This window comes from Dipodomys merriami, unplaced genomic scaffold (genome assembly GCF_024711535.1).
Source record: "Dipodomys merriami isolate MVZ:Mamm:240054 unplaced genomic scaffold, mDipMer1.0.p SCAF_10, whole genome shotgun sequence".
Taxonomy (NCBI): domain Eukaryota; kingdom Metazoa; phylum Chordata; class Mammalia; order Rodentia; family Heteromyidae; genus Dipodomys; species Dipodomys merriami.
In genome coordinates this window covers 438,945-455,288 of record NW_027202271.1, presented here as the reverse complement: position 1 = coordinate 455,288, position 16,344 = coordinate 438,945, and the positions used below count along the sequence as shown (strand labels likewise).

General features: G+C 41.6%; 2 protein-coding genes across 8 annotated transcripts in view; both read left to right on the top strand.

Moving 5' to 3' along the window:
* The window catches only part of Stk38l (serine/threonine kinase 38 like), a 143,285-nt gene that overhangs the window by 18,940 nt on the left and 108,001 nt on the right, over positions 1–16,344 (top strand). The gene's annotated exons all lie outside the window — the stretch shown is intronic.
* LOC138836111 (G2/mitotic-specific cyclin-B1-like) lies at positions 14,450–16,063 on the top strand. Its single transcript, XM_070034605.1, is given in 5 exon segments — positions 14,450–14,693; positions 14,725–15,014; positions 15,162–15,260; positions 15,262–15,509; positions 15,724–16,063. Coding segments are annotated over 5 exon segments (1,131 nt in total). The 3' UTR covers positions 15,974–16,063.

Here is a 16,344-nt window from a genome sequence, read left to right as displayed (position 1 = left end):
GCTTGGGCGCTGTCCCTGTGCTCTTCAGCTCAAGGGGAGCACTCTACCACTTGAGCCACAGCACCACTTCCGGCTTTCTAGTGGTTTATTGGAGATGTCTCACGGAGTTTCCTGCCCAGGCTGGCTTTGAACTGTAATCTTCAGATCTCAGCCTCCTGAGTAGCTAGAATTACAGGTATGAGCCACTGGCGCCCCGCTAAAAGTAAGTTTTTTGATAGTACATTTTTGTTGTTGTTGGTGGTCATGGGGCTTGAATTCTGGGCCTGGTGCTGTCCCTCAGCTCTTCAGCTCAAGGCTAGCGCTCTATCACTTGAACCACAGCTCCACTTCTGGCCTTTTCTGTTTATGTGATGCTGAGGAATCGAACCCTTGGCCTCATGCATGCGAGGCAAGCACTCTACCACTGAGCCACCTTCCCAGCCCCTTGATAGTACTTTTTTTTTTTTTGGGTCCGGTTGTGGGGCCTGAACTCTGGGCCTGGGTGCTGTCCCTCAGCTCTTCAGCTCAAGGCTAGCGCTCTACCACTTGAGCCACAGTGCCACTTCTGGCTTTTTTCTTTTTGCTTATGTTGTGCTGAGGAATCGAACCCAGGGCCTCATGCATGCAAACGCTTTACCACTGAACCAATTTCCCAGCCCCTGATAGTACATTTTTTAAGAGGGTACAAATTAAAGCCAGAAATTATGAAGATGATTTTATGTTACATAAATAATTGTATGGTAAATTAAGTGAGCATCTGAGAATTCCATCAAAAGCAGCAGATGGGCAAGTTATAATTAGGTTAGACTTGACATATGCAGAAAGTTTGCTATTGGACTTTCTTTTGGGGGGGGTCCAGTTGTGGGGCCTAAACTCTGGGCCTGGGCACTGTCCCTCAGCTCGTCAGCTCAAGGCTGTACCACTTGAGCTACAGTGCCACTTCTGGCTTTTTTCTTTTTGCTTTGTGGTGCTGAGGAATCGAACCCACGGCCTCCTGCATGCAAGGCAAGTGTTCTACCACTGAGCCACCTTCCCAGCCCATCTATTGGACTTTTATATTTAAAAGCACTATAGCTTTTTGAAGGAAATAATGAAAGCAATCTTTGGCCTTGAACTCAGGGCCCTGCTTCCAACTAATTGGAGACAAGAGTCTCTTGGGCTTTCCTGACTTTGAACCCTGATCCTCAGATCTCAGCTTCCTAAGTAGCTTGGATTATTGGCATGAATCAGCCTGCATCTGGCTTGTTAACTTAAAATAATAATTAAGTGACTCCTTTCTTTTTCCCTTCTCCCTAATGTTTTTTTTTTTTTTTTGTGAAAATACTGTACAGAGGGGTTATAATTACATGGGCAGATAAAATGAGTACATTTCTTATCAAGCATTGTAGCCTCCTCCTTTGTTTCCCCTTCCCATCCCATCCCATCCTCCCCCCTTCACCCAGCCCCCCCCCCCAAAGTTGTAAAGTTCGTTTTTGACATAGGACTTGTACGTCTCATTATTGCAATGGGTCCACCTGTATCCCTATTTAAACGATTTGTTTTTTCCCTTCCCCTCCACAAATTTAACAACATCAAATACAGTGAAAGCAGGGGGTTATACCTGGGGGAGGGACATACAAAGCAATGAAGAAATAATCTTATAGATGTTTTTTCTTTTGCATGAAAGAAAAAAACATTTGAGCCGGGCGCTGGTGGCTCACGCCTGTAATCCTAGCTACTCAGGAGGCTGAGATCTGAGGATTGCGGTTCAAAGCCAGCCCGGGCAGGAGAGACTGTGAGACTCCTATCTCCAATAAACCACCAGAAAACCGGAAGTGGTGCTGTAGCTCAAGTGGTAGAGTGCTCGCCTTGAGCTGAAGAGCTGAGGGACAGCGCCCAGGCCCAGAGTTCAAGCCCCACGACCGACAAAAAAAAACAAAAAACATTTGAGGTAGTAGACACCATTTTTGTTCTTTTTGTTGTTGTTGGTGGTGGTCATGGGGCCTGAACTCTGGGCCTGGGCGCTGTCCCTCAGCTCTTCAGTTCAAGGATAGCGCTCTACCGCTTGAGCGACAGCGCCACTTCCAGAAAAAAACATTTGAATACATATCTTAGGGTTCATTTCCCTAACATCAACTTATCTGATCTTTTCTGCTTGACTCAGACATATACTAGTTATTGCAAATAAGGGAAACCATGGGACCTATGTTTCTTTGGGCCTGGCTACTTCACTTAATATAATTTTTTCCAAGTCTTTCCAGTTCCTAAGAAATGGGGCAATGTCATTCTTTCTGATGGAGGCATAGAATTCCATTGTGTATATATATCACATTTTCTTAATCCATTCATCTACTGAGGGGCATCTGGGTTGGTTCCATATCTTAGCTATGGTAAATAAGGCTGCAATAAACATAGTCTTGCTGGTAGCTTTAGTGTGGTCTTGTTTGTGAACATTTGGGTAAATGCTCAAAAGTGGGATTGCTGGGTCATAGGGGAGCTCTATGTTGAGTCTTTTGAGGAACCTCCATACTGCTTTCCAAAGTGGTTGAACAAGTTTACACTCCCACCAACAATGCAGTAAGGTTCCCTTCTGTCCACATCCCCTCCAGCATCTGTTGTTATCAGAGTTCTTGATTATAGCCATTCTAACTGGGGTGAATTGGTATCTCAATGTTGTTTTGATTTGCATTTCTTTTATGGCTAGAGAGGTTGAGCATTTCTTCATGTGTCTATTGGCCATCCTTCTTTCCTCTTCAGAGAAGTTTCTCTTTAAGTCTTTAGCTCACTTATTTATTGGGCAGTTGTTTCTTTGAAGATTTGTTGTTGGGGGATTTAATTTTTTGAGTTCTAGGTATATTTTAGATATGAGACCCTTGTCTGTTGTATGGCTAGTGAAGATCTTCTCCCAATCTGTGGGCTTTCTATTGATCTTGCTAGTTATGTCCTTTGTCATGCAGAAGCTCTGCAATTTCATGCAATCCCATTTGTCCAACCTTTCTTTGATTTGTTGTGTTTCTGGGTCTCTATTAAGAAAATTTTGGCCTGTGCCAAGGAGACCTAGTGTTTCTCCTATTCCATCCTGTAATGTTTTCAGAGTGTCTGCTTTGACTCTGAGGTCTTTGATCCATTTGGAGTTGATTCTGGTGCAGGGTGATATATAAGGATCTAGCTTTAGTTTTCTACAAGTAGTTAACCAATTTTGCCAGCACCATTTACTGTAGAGGCTGTCTTACTTCCATTCTATTTTTTTAGCTCCCTTATCAAAGATTAGATGTCGTTAGGTCTGTAGGTTCATTTCTGGGTTTTCAGTTCTATTCCATTGGTCCTGAGGTCTGTTCTCCCTAATGTTTTTTGTTCAAATCATAAACATTTGGCAATGTATGTCCAGTATTTACATGTACTTAAATAAACTTTCAGTATCTAGGTAAGTACTCATTGACTGGATATTATTATTTACAGCCTTTAGAGAGAGAGAGGAATGAGAGGCAACAAGGAATAAGATACTGCCTAGTACACTAAAGTGTGTTGTGATTTCTCTCTCAAAGGATGTTTCATCTAATAGGAGAGAAATGTACCCATCCAAATTAACTAGGGTACAAAATGCATCTTATCTGGAAGCAAAATAGGGAGGGATTGAATTCTATCAGACCACCTGAACAAGGCCTTTGTGAACATAATTCAGGTGATCTAGTCCAATGATAATAACACTCACTGTATAATGCTACTTGTTATTTGGAACCTTTTTCTTACTTTTTCCCTTACTTACCTGGGTTTAATCCTCACAACTGTCTGGAGTGTTTTTATTGTTCTAATTTTACTAGAGTAAATGAAACATTGAAGTCAGAGTGAGCCAGGCGCCTCTGGCTCATGTCTAGAATCCTATCTATTCAGAAGCCTGAGATATGAGAATCATGTTTGGAAGCTGTCTTGGTCAGTCCAAGAGATCTTATCTTCAGTAAACCACCAAAAAACCAAAAGTGGATGTGTGGCTCAAGTGGTAGAGCACCAGCCTTGAGCAGAAAAAGCTAAGGGACATCATTCAAGACCTTAGTTCAAGCCCCAAGATCAACGCGCTCATGCACGTGCACACACACACATACAAAATTCCAACCTAGGGAGGGGGGAGGCTGGGAAGGGAGGTGAAGGGTAAACAAAGGAGGAGGCTGCAATGCTTGGTAAGAAATGTATGCATTATCCTGCCCATGTAATTGTAGCCCCTTTGTACAGTATGTTCTCAAATAAAATAAAATAAAATTAAAAAAAATTCCAACCTATAGATTCTGGCTTGCTCATATATTTATCAGTTACCTTACTTTTCCTTCCATTCAGAATTGCCTTTCTCAGATATACCTGTCAGGATTCAGAAATGAGAACTTGTAACTGTTATTAACTTCTTTACAGAATAGAATGTTCAAATCATTGTGGTTGTTCTCTTGAATTTTTTTTTTTTCCTGCTAGTCCTAGGGCTTGAACTTAGTCAGGACTGATGCTGCGCCACTTGCCACAACTCTGCTTCCAGCTTTTTGGTGGTTAATTGAAGTGTCTCATGGACTTTCCTACCCAGGCTGTCTCCTGCGCAGGCTGTCGCTGAACTATGATCCTCAGATCTCTCAGCCTCCAGAGTGGCTAGGATGATGGCTGTAAGCCATGGGTACTGGGCATATCTTGAATTTTTTTTTTTTTGTCAGTTATGGGGCTTGAACTCAGAGCCTGGGTGTTGTCTCTGAGCTCTTCAGCTCAAAGCTAGTGCTCTACCACTTGAGCCACAGTGCAACCTCTGGTTTTCTGGTGGTTAACTGGGATAAGAGTTTGATGGATTTTCCTGCCTAGGCTGGCTTTGAACCGCGATTCTCAGATCTCAGCCTCCTAAGTAGTTAGGATTACAGGAATGAGCCACTAGCCCTGGCTTATCTTGTAATTTTTATTTTATTTATTTTTAATTTTTTGGGTCCGGTCATGGGGCCTGAACTCTGGGCTTCGGCGCTGTCCCTCAGCTCTTCAGCCCAAGGCTAGCGCTCTACCACTTGAGCCACAGCGCCACTTCCGGCTTTTTTCTTTTTGCATATGTGGTGCTGAGGAATGGAACCCAGGGCCTCAGGCATGTAAGGCAAGCGCTCTACCACTGAGCCATCTTCCCAGCCCTTATCTTGTAATTTTTAAAAGCCACTTACTGTTTTTGGATGTTACATTTAACTATTTATTGACTGAAATTCAGTGTCAGTACTTTGTTTTTATCCACAAATAACTGTGCTGATAATGGCTGAAATAGGGTTTGAATAGTGTTGCATATGTATACAATGAAAGGAGTTTAGTTATTGATATTTAATGTTGGAGCAACTTTGAAAGTTTATTGAAGGTGGTTCAAAGCCAACCCCCAGGCAATCAGAAAAATATCTGGAAGAGGTATGGCTCAAGTGGTAGAGCTGAAGCCTTGATCAAAAATGCCAAGCAAGAGATCAAAGCCTAGAGTTCAAGGCCCAGAACGTATAATAAAATCATTGTTATTCTCATCCCAGAGATGACCTGGTTTCAGCCTATTCTGAATAAAGTAACAAACTTTCCTATCACTCTACAGGAAATAGAAACTTCTTTGGGATGTTGAAATAAAAGTTGCCTCTTAATACCCTAGTGAATAATGAGTTATTTAAAAAAATAGTCCAAGCTGGGCACTTGGTGGCTCATATAATCCTAACTGTACTTGGGAGACAGTGATCTGAGAATTGAGCTTTGAAGCTAGCCCAGGCACAAAAGACCATGAGATTATTATTTTCATTTAATCATCAAAAAGCTAGCAGTGGAGTTATGGCTCAAATGGTAGAATACCAGCATTGAGCACAAAAGCTCAAGGACAGCATCCTGAGTTCAAGCCCCAGGACCAACACACAAAAAAGAATGGCATAGGGGCTGGGAAGGTGGTAGAGTGCTTGCCTTGCATGCATGAGGCCCTGGGTTTGATTCCTCAGCACCACATAAATAGAAAAAGCCTGAAGTGGTGCTGTGGCTCAAGTGGTAGAGCACTAGCCTTGAGCTGAAGAGCTGAGAGACAGTGCCCAGGTTCAGAGTTCAAGCCATAAGACCAACCAAAAAAAAAAGTTTATTTATGAATTTTCAGTGTATTACCTAAAAATTGGAACCACAGTAAATTCAATTGATTCAAAGGGAGTATAGGGAGTAAATGGTAGTGGGACTATTGTCTACAGAAACTCAGGCTCTTCTGCTCCTTTGTCACAACACTAATCTCTTAGTGTAAGGAGAGTTGCAGAGACTGGTATCTGAACAAATATATGTAAGTTCTTGAATATATGGAGACGTTGCAGAAGATCCTCATATTGGTATAGTATATGGTTGATGAGCTTAAACGTAGTGGGAAAAGTAGCAGTACTAGTCCCTGGATTTAAAACCCATAATTTTATAATAGTAGAATATGGCAGAGATACAAAGCAAAAAACCAAAAACATTTCATTTTTTGTTGTTATTATAAAGGTGATGTACAGAGGGGTTGTAGTTATATAAGTCAGGTAATAGGTACATTTCTTTTTGGACAGTTTTACACCTCAGAAATTTGCTTTTTAACATAATCTTAAATTAGTAGTGATGGTATACTATTACTTTACTACCCCATGATTGACGAAATCTTCTAGATCATCAACCAATAATTTTGTGGAGATGCTTAGAAGTCAACTTAGAAGTCAAATGTTATAAAACATTTACAGGTTACTCTAAGTACAGGTTTTGCAAGTTGTACTTAGTAAAAAGGAGCATGACTTGGTCCATTAAAGAGAAAGCAGACATACTCTCACCCTCCTCACAGAAAAAAATTGTGTGTGGGGGCATTCTTTCCTACAACAGGGATGCCATCTAGGGGCACTGGTCCATTCTTCACCAGGTACAGAATTAAGAGGCAGAGGAGCAGTGAAGTAGGAAAGCAGCAAGATAATTGAAAATAGAGTACAGATTCTGTAGAGAGGCAACCTGGGGTTGAGAGTCCAATGAAGTCCCTCAGGAAAGTGGCCTTTATGCTATATTATTAATTTTCTTCCTACCATGGTTGTGATTGGTCAGTGAAGGTTCACTGGTGAATGTGGGTCCCTCATTGGTCTCTGATACAGGGCATGCACATGGCAGTAAGTTTGGTCATACACTACCAGGCATGCACTACCTTACTCCTGAGGTCAGATTTTGAACAGGAACCATGGTCTTTATGAGAATAAGCCAAGGGAATTATGGGAACAAGAAGTACCATGATGGGCTGTATGCTGTCTGGTATGTTATGTCTTCTATTTTCTAACATTTCCCATTTCTTTTCCTTAGTAGAATTGCTTTGTCTGCACTGAAAACCTCTTGAGATACATAGCCTCCCTCTTAGATCATCCCTGAACAGATCTCAGGGGAGAACTTAGGCTATTTAATGATCTGACCATTCACATTGGTATGTCAGTTGTCTGTGGCTTACAATAAAAGCATTAGTATTATGCTTAGCTTCCTTTCCTTCCTCCCTCTCTGTCTCTGTCTGTCTCTCTCAGTCTGTGTCTCTCTGTTTTTTCTGCTTATGTGGTACTGAGGAATTGAACTCAGGGCCTCATGCATGCAAGGCAAGCATTCTACCACTGAGCTACTTTCCCAGACCTCTCTGTGTCTCTCTGTCTCTCTCTCTCCCTTCCCTCCTGGTTATGGGTCCAGAACTCTGGGCCTGGGTGCTGTCCCTCATCTCTTCAGCTTAAAGCTAGCGCTCTACCACTTGAGCCATAGCACCAGTTCCAGCTTTTTCTGCTTATGTGGTGCTAAGGAGTCGAACCCAGGGTCTCATGCACTCTACCATTGAGCCACTTTCCCAGCCCTCTGAAAGACTGCAAATTAATTGCAAAGTAGCAGAAGTGAAGGTGTGGCTCAAGTGATAGAGTGCTAGTTTTGAACAGAAATCCAAGTGAGAGTAAGAGGCCTTGAGTTCAACCCCAGTATGGGTGCGTGAGCGCGCGCGCGCACGCACACACACACACACACTTTAATGATAAATCAGTTTTTTTGATGATGGCTTCTAAATCTGTTGCATATCTCTATGTCTTGCTCAGACTTGTCTCCTGGGCTCAACTATTTTCTATGGAGTCTGAACTATCTATCACCGTCTCCTAAATATCACTAACTAGTATATTCATGGATGGATGACTCGACTGCCCAGAGCTGAACTTACGTTTTCCCATTCTAGAACACCTTTCTCTTGCTTCTTATTCTCCAGCTGCCGCTGCCACTGCCACTGCTGCCTCTCCTCCTCTTCCTCTTCCCTCCTCCTTCCTCTCTTCTCCCTTCTTCCTTCCTTCCTTCTTTCTCTTCCTCCTCTTCCTCTCCCTCCTTCCTTCCCTTTTCCCCTTCCCACCTTCATTTTCCTCAAGATTTTGCTGGCTTTTAATTCATAACCCTCCTGCTTCAGCCTCCTGAAGTATTATTGTTTACTTGGTAGCCTAATCCACAAGTCTAGAAATCATCCTTGACTTTGGCTTTTATCACTGATATTTTATCACACATTTATCATGAGTCTGATTAAATATCTCTATACTTAAAACTTTCCATGATTCTTCATATCTTCTCATAGATTCACTTTATTTTGTTTTCTGTCTGTACTGGGGCTTGAACTCAGGGCCTGGGCACTGTCCCTTGGCTTTTTTGTTCAAGGCTGGTGTTCCACCACTTGAGCCACAGCATCCTTTCTGGCCACGTTGGTTAATTGGAGATAAGAGTCTCTTGGACTTTACTGATCAGGCTGGCTTGGAATCTTGATCCTCAGATCTCAGCCTCCTGAGTAGCTAGGATTATAGGTGGGGGCCACCAGCCTGGCTCCTACTCAGTTTTGATTGGATTTGTATAACTCTAGATCACACATTTTCTTTTTCAGCAACTTAGTTTGCTGGCTAATTTCTACCACTTCGTTTCATTCATGCTGGTGTTAGAGAGTGATTTAATTTTAAAAATTTAGGGCACTTTCCCTTTCTATGACTACAAGGCCCTAAGCTCATCTCCAAGTTCAATCTACCATTACAGTGTAGAGTATGGTACTTTTTTCCTTAGTATGACACACAAGTCACTTTATGATACAGCACTTTTTTCATTCTATGCCTTTATCTCTCAGTGTACTTATCTGTGTCTGACACACTACTTTCTGGAATGCCCTTTTCCAGTTTTTGGCTAGTTTCTATTCTTCAGTGCTTTTTTTTTTTTTTTTTTTTTGTACTGGTTCTGGGGTTTGAACTCAGGAGCCTAGGCTTTGTCCCTGAGCTTTTCTGCTCAGGGCCAGTGTTTTATCACTTGAACCATAGCTTTGCTTCTGGCTTTTTTTTTTTTTTTTTGTAGACTTTACTGCCTGGGCTGGTTTGAACCATGATCATCAGATCTTAGTCTTTGTATTTATAGGATTATAATAAGTATAAGCAACCACTGGCTGGCTTAGTACTGCTTTATGTTTTGCTTTGTTGTTTTTTAGTACTCTGTTCTAACTTTTTTGTTGTTGTTGTTGTTCATGGGGCCTGGACTCTGGGCCTGGGCACTATCTCTCAGCTTTTCAGCTCAAGGATAGTGCTCTACCATTTGAGCCACAGCACCACTTCCAGATTTTTCTGCTTATGTGGTGCTGAGGAATCGAACCCAGGGCCTCATGCATGCAAGGCAAGCACTCTACCACTGGGCCACCTTCTCAGCCCCAGTTCTAACTTCTGGTGTCTGTGTGCCAGTCTATCTAATCTATCTTAACCTATTTTATCTAGCATCTTTTTAATCTGTTTTATCTAGCTAATTTTTCAAATTGACTTTATACATTTATTTAATCTACATTTTTCTGTCTGTCATATCCATCTTATCTGCCTATTGAATCTATCTTATCTGCTTATAATTCATATAATCTGCCCTGTATCTAGCTGCCTTTTATCTAAATTTATTATCTGTTTATCAGGATCCACTGCACCTATTTTATCAATTTAATCAATCTTATCTGTCTACCCATCTGATCTTAAACTCTGGTCCTCAGCTGTGCTGCCTTCTTCCTACTTTCCTTCCCTTTACTCTCTCCTCCCTTCTTTCCTTCCCTTCTACTAGGGGGTAGGAAGGGGGGAGAAAACTAATACCCTGATTCAAATTACCCTGATTTTATTTTTCATATTGTAACTTGAGATGTAACCCAACTCTCCAAATGTATTGAGATTTATTTATTTATTTTTGGTTGGTTGTGGGGTCTGAACTCAGGGCCTGAGTACTGTCCCTGGGCTTTTTATTTTAAAGACAGCCTGCCCCTACCATCTTAGTATTTTTCAAAAAAAAAATTTTTTTTTTAAAGCAAATCTGCGGGGCTGGGAAGGTAGCTCAGTGGTAGAGTGCTTGCCTTGCATGCATGAGGCCCTGAGTTCTATTCCTCAGCACCATATAAACAGAAAAAAAGCAGGAAGTGGCATTGTGGCTCAAGTGGTAGAGTGCTAGTCTTGAGCTGAAGAGCTGAGGGACAGTGCCCAGGCCCAGAGTTCAGGCCCCATGACCGACCCCCCCCCCAAAAAAAAAAAAAAAAAAAGCAAATCTGAGTAATTTAGGAACTACATAAAATTTGTAATTTCTCTTAAGAGCAAAATGGATCTGAAACTTATTTTACTTGAGTAAAAAAAAAAATCTCTAAGCTTTTTAGATTTAAGTAAGAATACAATAAGAATGAAACCTCCTAGCTTCTAATTCATTCATTTTCCTTGGGCCAGTAGTAAGGGTTGAACTCAGGGCCTTGGACTCTCTCCATGGAGCCTCTCACTTCCAGCTTTTTGTTGGTTAATTGGAGATAAGAGTCTCAGACTTGGCTGCCTGGGCCAACTCTGAACCTTGATCCTCAGATCTTAGCCTTCTGGATTAGATTAGGAAGGATTACTGGTGTCAGCCACTGCCCCTGGCTTTGCCAATATTTTGCATTAAACTCCCTTTATTGGATAGACAAGACTGTGGAGAGCCACTGTGTATATTAGGATAGTGACTCAACAAGGGTGTGCATATTAGTGGAAAAGTTTAAACCTTTGCTCTGTGCCTTAAATACTATGTTTTCCTCTTCTGCTTTCATCAAGAAAGGACCAGGAAAGTAGCTCTTTTCCTTCCTTTGTATGGCCAAAGAAAGGATTACAAACTAATTGGTTGTATTGAAAGCATCACACGACTGAGTTTCCTTATTTGTATTGGAAGGAAATTGAAACTTGGGTGTGGGGTGACTGGTCTGTGCTTTGTGATGCTGGGTTCAACTTCCTTGTATTTCATGATGCACCCCTAGTGTTCATGATATGGAAGTCATTCAGGAGAAACTAACTCACTATATGTGGCTTTATTTTCTTTCAGCAATGCAAAATTTACTTCTGCAGAAGGGTTTGCCATCAGCCTACATGTGACTTTTGTATGTTCTTACTGGGGCTTGAACTCATGGCTTGGGTGCCCTCAGCCTGGTGCTCTACCACTTGAGCCATATATCCACTTCTGACTTTTTGCTCGTTAATTGGGGATAAGAATCTCTCTTGACTTTCCTGCCTGGGATGGCTTTGAACTGGAATCCTCAAATGTTAGTCTCCTGAGTAGCCAGTATTACAGGCATGAGTCACTGGTATCTGTCTCTTGTGGTTTGTTTTCAATTTTTCTTTCCCAGCCTGCCTTCCCCCAATTCATATATAATACATATAAAGGCTCTTTCACCTGCCTGGTCTTTGGTAAAAGGCTTTAAAACCATTAATAGTAGTCATTCCTTTCTGTGTAGGCAGAGAGCAGTAAATTGCTCTCCAGCCTTTTCTGAGGCCTTTGATATATCCTAAAAACACCTGACGGATAAATGTAGACTGAAGCAATATATAAAGAAGTCCTGGGGAAACAAAAATAAACTTATGGATTAAAAGGCCGAATGATTAGAGAGCTGAAATGCAGCCAGTTGCTCGTGGCTCATACTTGTAATTCTAGATACTTGGGAGTCTGAGGTCTGAAGATTATGATTGGGAGCCCGCCCAGGCAGAAGAGTTAGTAAGACTCTTATCTCCAATTAACCAGCAAAAAAGTCAGAAGTGGATCCTTGGCTTCCATGGTAGAATACTAGCCGTGAGCACAAAAGCTGCACCAAAAACAAAAGAAAAAAAATACAAATAATAATAGAATAGAAAAGTACCTTGGAGGGTTTAATAGTGTTAAGTTACTGGTTTTAGTGAGATTGTATGAAAACCAACTCACAAGTAAGTTTTCTATTTTCAAAGAAAATCCTTGAAAAAAGAGGAGCTGTTTACCTTCCCTGAGTGACAGTTTCTGAAATAACATGGTAAAGGAGTTAGGGGATCCCTTCACTTTGCATTATCTCATAATGCTTTTACAATTAAATGACCAGCCCAGGTGTATCCTCACATCTGTAGTCCCAGACATTGGGACAATCATGGCCAGCCCAGGTAAAAAATAAAAATTATAAATAGAAAAAAAGACATCTCTCAACAAATGAGCTGAGTGTGGTAGCTCATCACTATGATCCTATCTACGAGAAAGCCATGGATAAGAATATCATGGTTGGTCCTAGGCAGAAATTAGGAAACCCTATCCCTAGGACAATTAAAAAGGGTTGGGTATATAAATTAGGTTATAGAGCATGTGCCTAGGAAGCATGAGGTATGAGTTCAAACTCTAATACCATTTTTAAAAAGCTACCCCTATTTGAATATTACACAATGTATACAGATGTCAGAACACCATGGCCCCCATAAATAGGTATGTGTCAGTTAATTAGGTACATTATAAAAAATGAGATAACTGGAGTTTGCATATAATTTAGTTTTTTTTTTCTTGGTGCTGGTATTAGGGCTTGAGCTCTGGACCTGAGCTCTGTCTCTTGGCATTTTTACTGGTACTGTACCACTTGAACCACATTCCACTTCTGGCTTCTTGCTAGTTAGAGATAAGTATGTCATAGATTTTTCTACCTGGGCTGGCTTGGAACCTGTATCCTTAGATTTCAGCTTCCAGCTAGGATTACAGGAGTGAGCCACTAGCATCCCACATAATAATATATACACTTTTAAATTAAAAAAAAATTTTTTTTGGTCAGTCGTGGGGCTTGAACTCTGGGCTTGGGTGCTGTCCCTGTGCTCTTCAGCTCAAGGCGAGCACTCTACCACTTGAGTCATAGTGCCACTTCTGGTTTCCTACTGGAAATTTCCTACTGGAAATTGGAGATAAGAGCCTCATGGACTTTCCTGCCTGGGCTGGCTTTGAACCATGATCCTCAGATCTCAGCCTCCTGAGTAGCTAGGATTACAGGCGTGAGCCACCGGCGCCCGGCTTTAAAGTTAAATTCTGATTTAAAAAAAATTCTGTGCCTGTCTTGAAATTTGAAATCAGGGCGTAGGCACTTTGCTCTGCCACTCAGGGCTCTACCACTGGAGCCATAGCACCACTTCTGCATAAGTAAAAAAAGTTTTTTTTGTTTTTTGTTCTGTTGGTTGTGGGGCTTGAACTCCAGGCACTTGAGTCACAGCTCCACTTTAGGTTTTCTGGTGGTTAATTGGAGATAGAGTCTCATGGACTTTCCTGCCTGGGTTGGCTTGAAACTTTGCTCCTCACATCTCAGCCTCCTGAGTAGCTAGGGTTAGCAGGTGTGAGCCGCAGGCAGCAGGCATAATTTAAATTTTTAAATGCAAGTTTCTGCCCCAGTTCTAGATCAATGCTCCTAGTTATGTTGAGCTTAGGTTTCCTTCCTGGGAAGGAGATATGGTGCCCATCTTATTTATCCAACTAAAAAATACTTACCCCCCCCTCTTTTTATAAATATTCCTAGTATTGCTAAAAATCTGACTCATTTTTGGAATTAATTCTCTACACAAGTAGATGAACACATACTAGGTCTTCTGAGTGGCACAATAAGTTCCCATGATGTCAGGATACTGGGTGGCATTTCTGTGGATGCAAGTCCTATAGAATAGGAACTTTTCTGGGTTTGTGTCAGGTTATCAAGATCTGGTTCTGGTATGAAATAGCCTGAGAGCCAAAAAACATTAGGGGACTGGTTTGCCTTGACATTAATCTAGTGGTGGCTGTCATTTATGGGCGTGATCTGAATAGCTGTTGCTTGAACTATGAGAAGTGCTTGCTTATTGGGTCACCTTCTGTGCTGGAAGATGCTCTTTGTAAAAAGCAACTGAGCCAGATGCAGTGGCTTATTTGTGTAATTCTAGCTACTTAGGATGCTGAGATCTGAGGATCACAATTCCAAACTAGCTCAGGCAGAAAAATCCATGAGACTCATTTCCATCTATCTAGCAAAAAGCTGGAAGTAGAAGTGTGGCCCAAATGGTAGAGCACTAGTCTTGAGGAAAAAGCTAAACAACAGAGCTTAAGGCCCTGTGTTTAATTTCTAGTACCAGCACATACATGCACACATGAAAGTGCAAGTTGAGGGCATGCTGGTAAGGAAAAGCTGTTGGTCTGTGAGGCTCCGGGTTCTGCTTCTGCCTGGTGAAGAGGAACCATGGCACTCTGGGTCACCAGAAACATGAAAATTAATGCTGAAAATAAGGTCAACGTCACCATGGCAGGCTCAAAGTGTGTGCTTGTGCCGACTGCGGCAGCTTCTAAACTCGGGCTGAGACCAAGAACTGCTCTTGGAGATATTGGTAATAAAAACAGTGAACAGCTACAGGCCAGAGTGCCTCTGAAGAAGGAAGTAAAAGCTTCAGCTACTGGAAAAGTTGCTAAAAAGCTACCAAAACCTGGTAAAGGCCCCTGTGAGTGTGGGCGAGATAGAACAGGAGTCTGAGCCAGAGCCAGAGCCAGAGCCAGAGCCTGAACCTGAACCTGAGCCTGTAAAGGAAGAAAAACTTCCACCTGAACCTATTTTGGTTGGTACTCCCTCTCCAAGCCCAATGGAAACATCTGGATGTGCCCCTGCCAAAGAATATTTGTGTCAGGCTTTCTCTGATGTAATACTTGTAATGAATGATGTGGATGCAGAAGATGGAGCTGATCCAAATCTTTGTAGTAAATATGTGAAAGATATTTATGCTTATCTGAGACAACTTGAGGAAGAACAGTCTGTCTGACCAAAATACCTGCTAGGTCGGGAAGTCACTGCAAACATGAGAGCCATCCTAATTGACTGGCTAGTGCAAATTCAAATGAAATTCCAGTTGCTACAAGAGACCATGTACATGACTGTTTCCGTTATTGATAGGTTTATGCAGAATAATTGTGTGCCCAAGAAAATGCTGCAGCTGGTTGGTTTCACTGCCATGTTTATTGCAAGCAAATATGAAGAAATGTATCCTCCAGAAATTGGTGACTTTTGCTTTTGTAACTAACAATACTTACACTAAGCACCAAATCAGACAGATGGAAATGAAGGTTCTAAGAGCTTTGAATTTTAGTCTGGGCCGCCCTCTACCCCTGCACTTCCTTCATAGAGCATCAAAAGTTGGAGAGGTTGATGTTGAGCAGCATACATTGGCCAAATACCTGATGGAACTGACTATGATGGATTATGAAATGGTGCACATTCCTCCTTCTCAAATTGCAGCAGGAGCTTTTTGCTTAGCACTGAAAATTCTTTTTTTTTTGGTCTAGTCGTGAGGCCTGAACTCTGGGCCTGGGCGCTGTCCCTCAGCTCTTCAGCTCAAGGCTAGCGTTCTACCACTTGAGCCATAGCGCCACTTCCGGCTTTTTTCTTTTTGCTTATGTAGTACTGAGGAAACGAAACCAGGGCCTCAGGCATGCAAGGCAAGCGCTCTACCACTGAGCCACCTTCCCAGCCCTGAAAATTCTTGATAATGGTGAATGGACACCAACTCTACAGCATTACCTGTCTTATACTGAGGAATCTCTTCTTCCTGTTCTGCAGCACCTGACTAAGAATGTAGTCATGGTGAATTGGGGGCTTACAAAACACATGACTATCAAGAACAAGTATGCTACATCTAGGCATGCTAACATCAGCATTCTACCACAGCTGAATTCTGCACTAATTCAGGACTTAGCCAAGGCTGTGACAAAGGTGTAACTTGTACATTTGAGATGGAGTACTATAATGATAGCTGCAAATAAAATTGGCACCATGTGCCACTTGTACATACTATACTACATTTACTTGGTTTTTAAGGAAGGATGCGGCCATTTTTGCTTTTAATAGCTTAATTCATCTAAATGTCATTACTTCCTATTCTGGGGTAACCTGTAAGTCATATTAAAAAGTTTTTTTTTGGTTTTTAAAAAAAACTTTTTTGTTTTTAAGCTGCTTTCAGTTTACCAGGGACTCCAACTGATGTATATAATTGTCACTTACATGTTTATATACTTGACTGTTTTAATGTACCTAGATTTTCCTTTTGATATGGTAAAGATACATAAGACAGATAGTCTCATAAGACATAA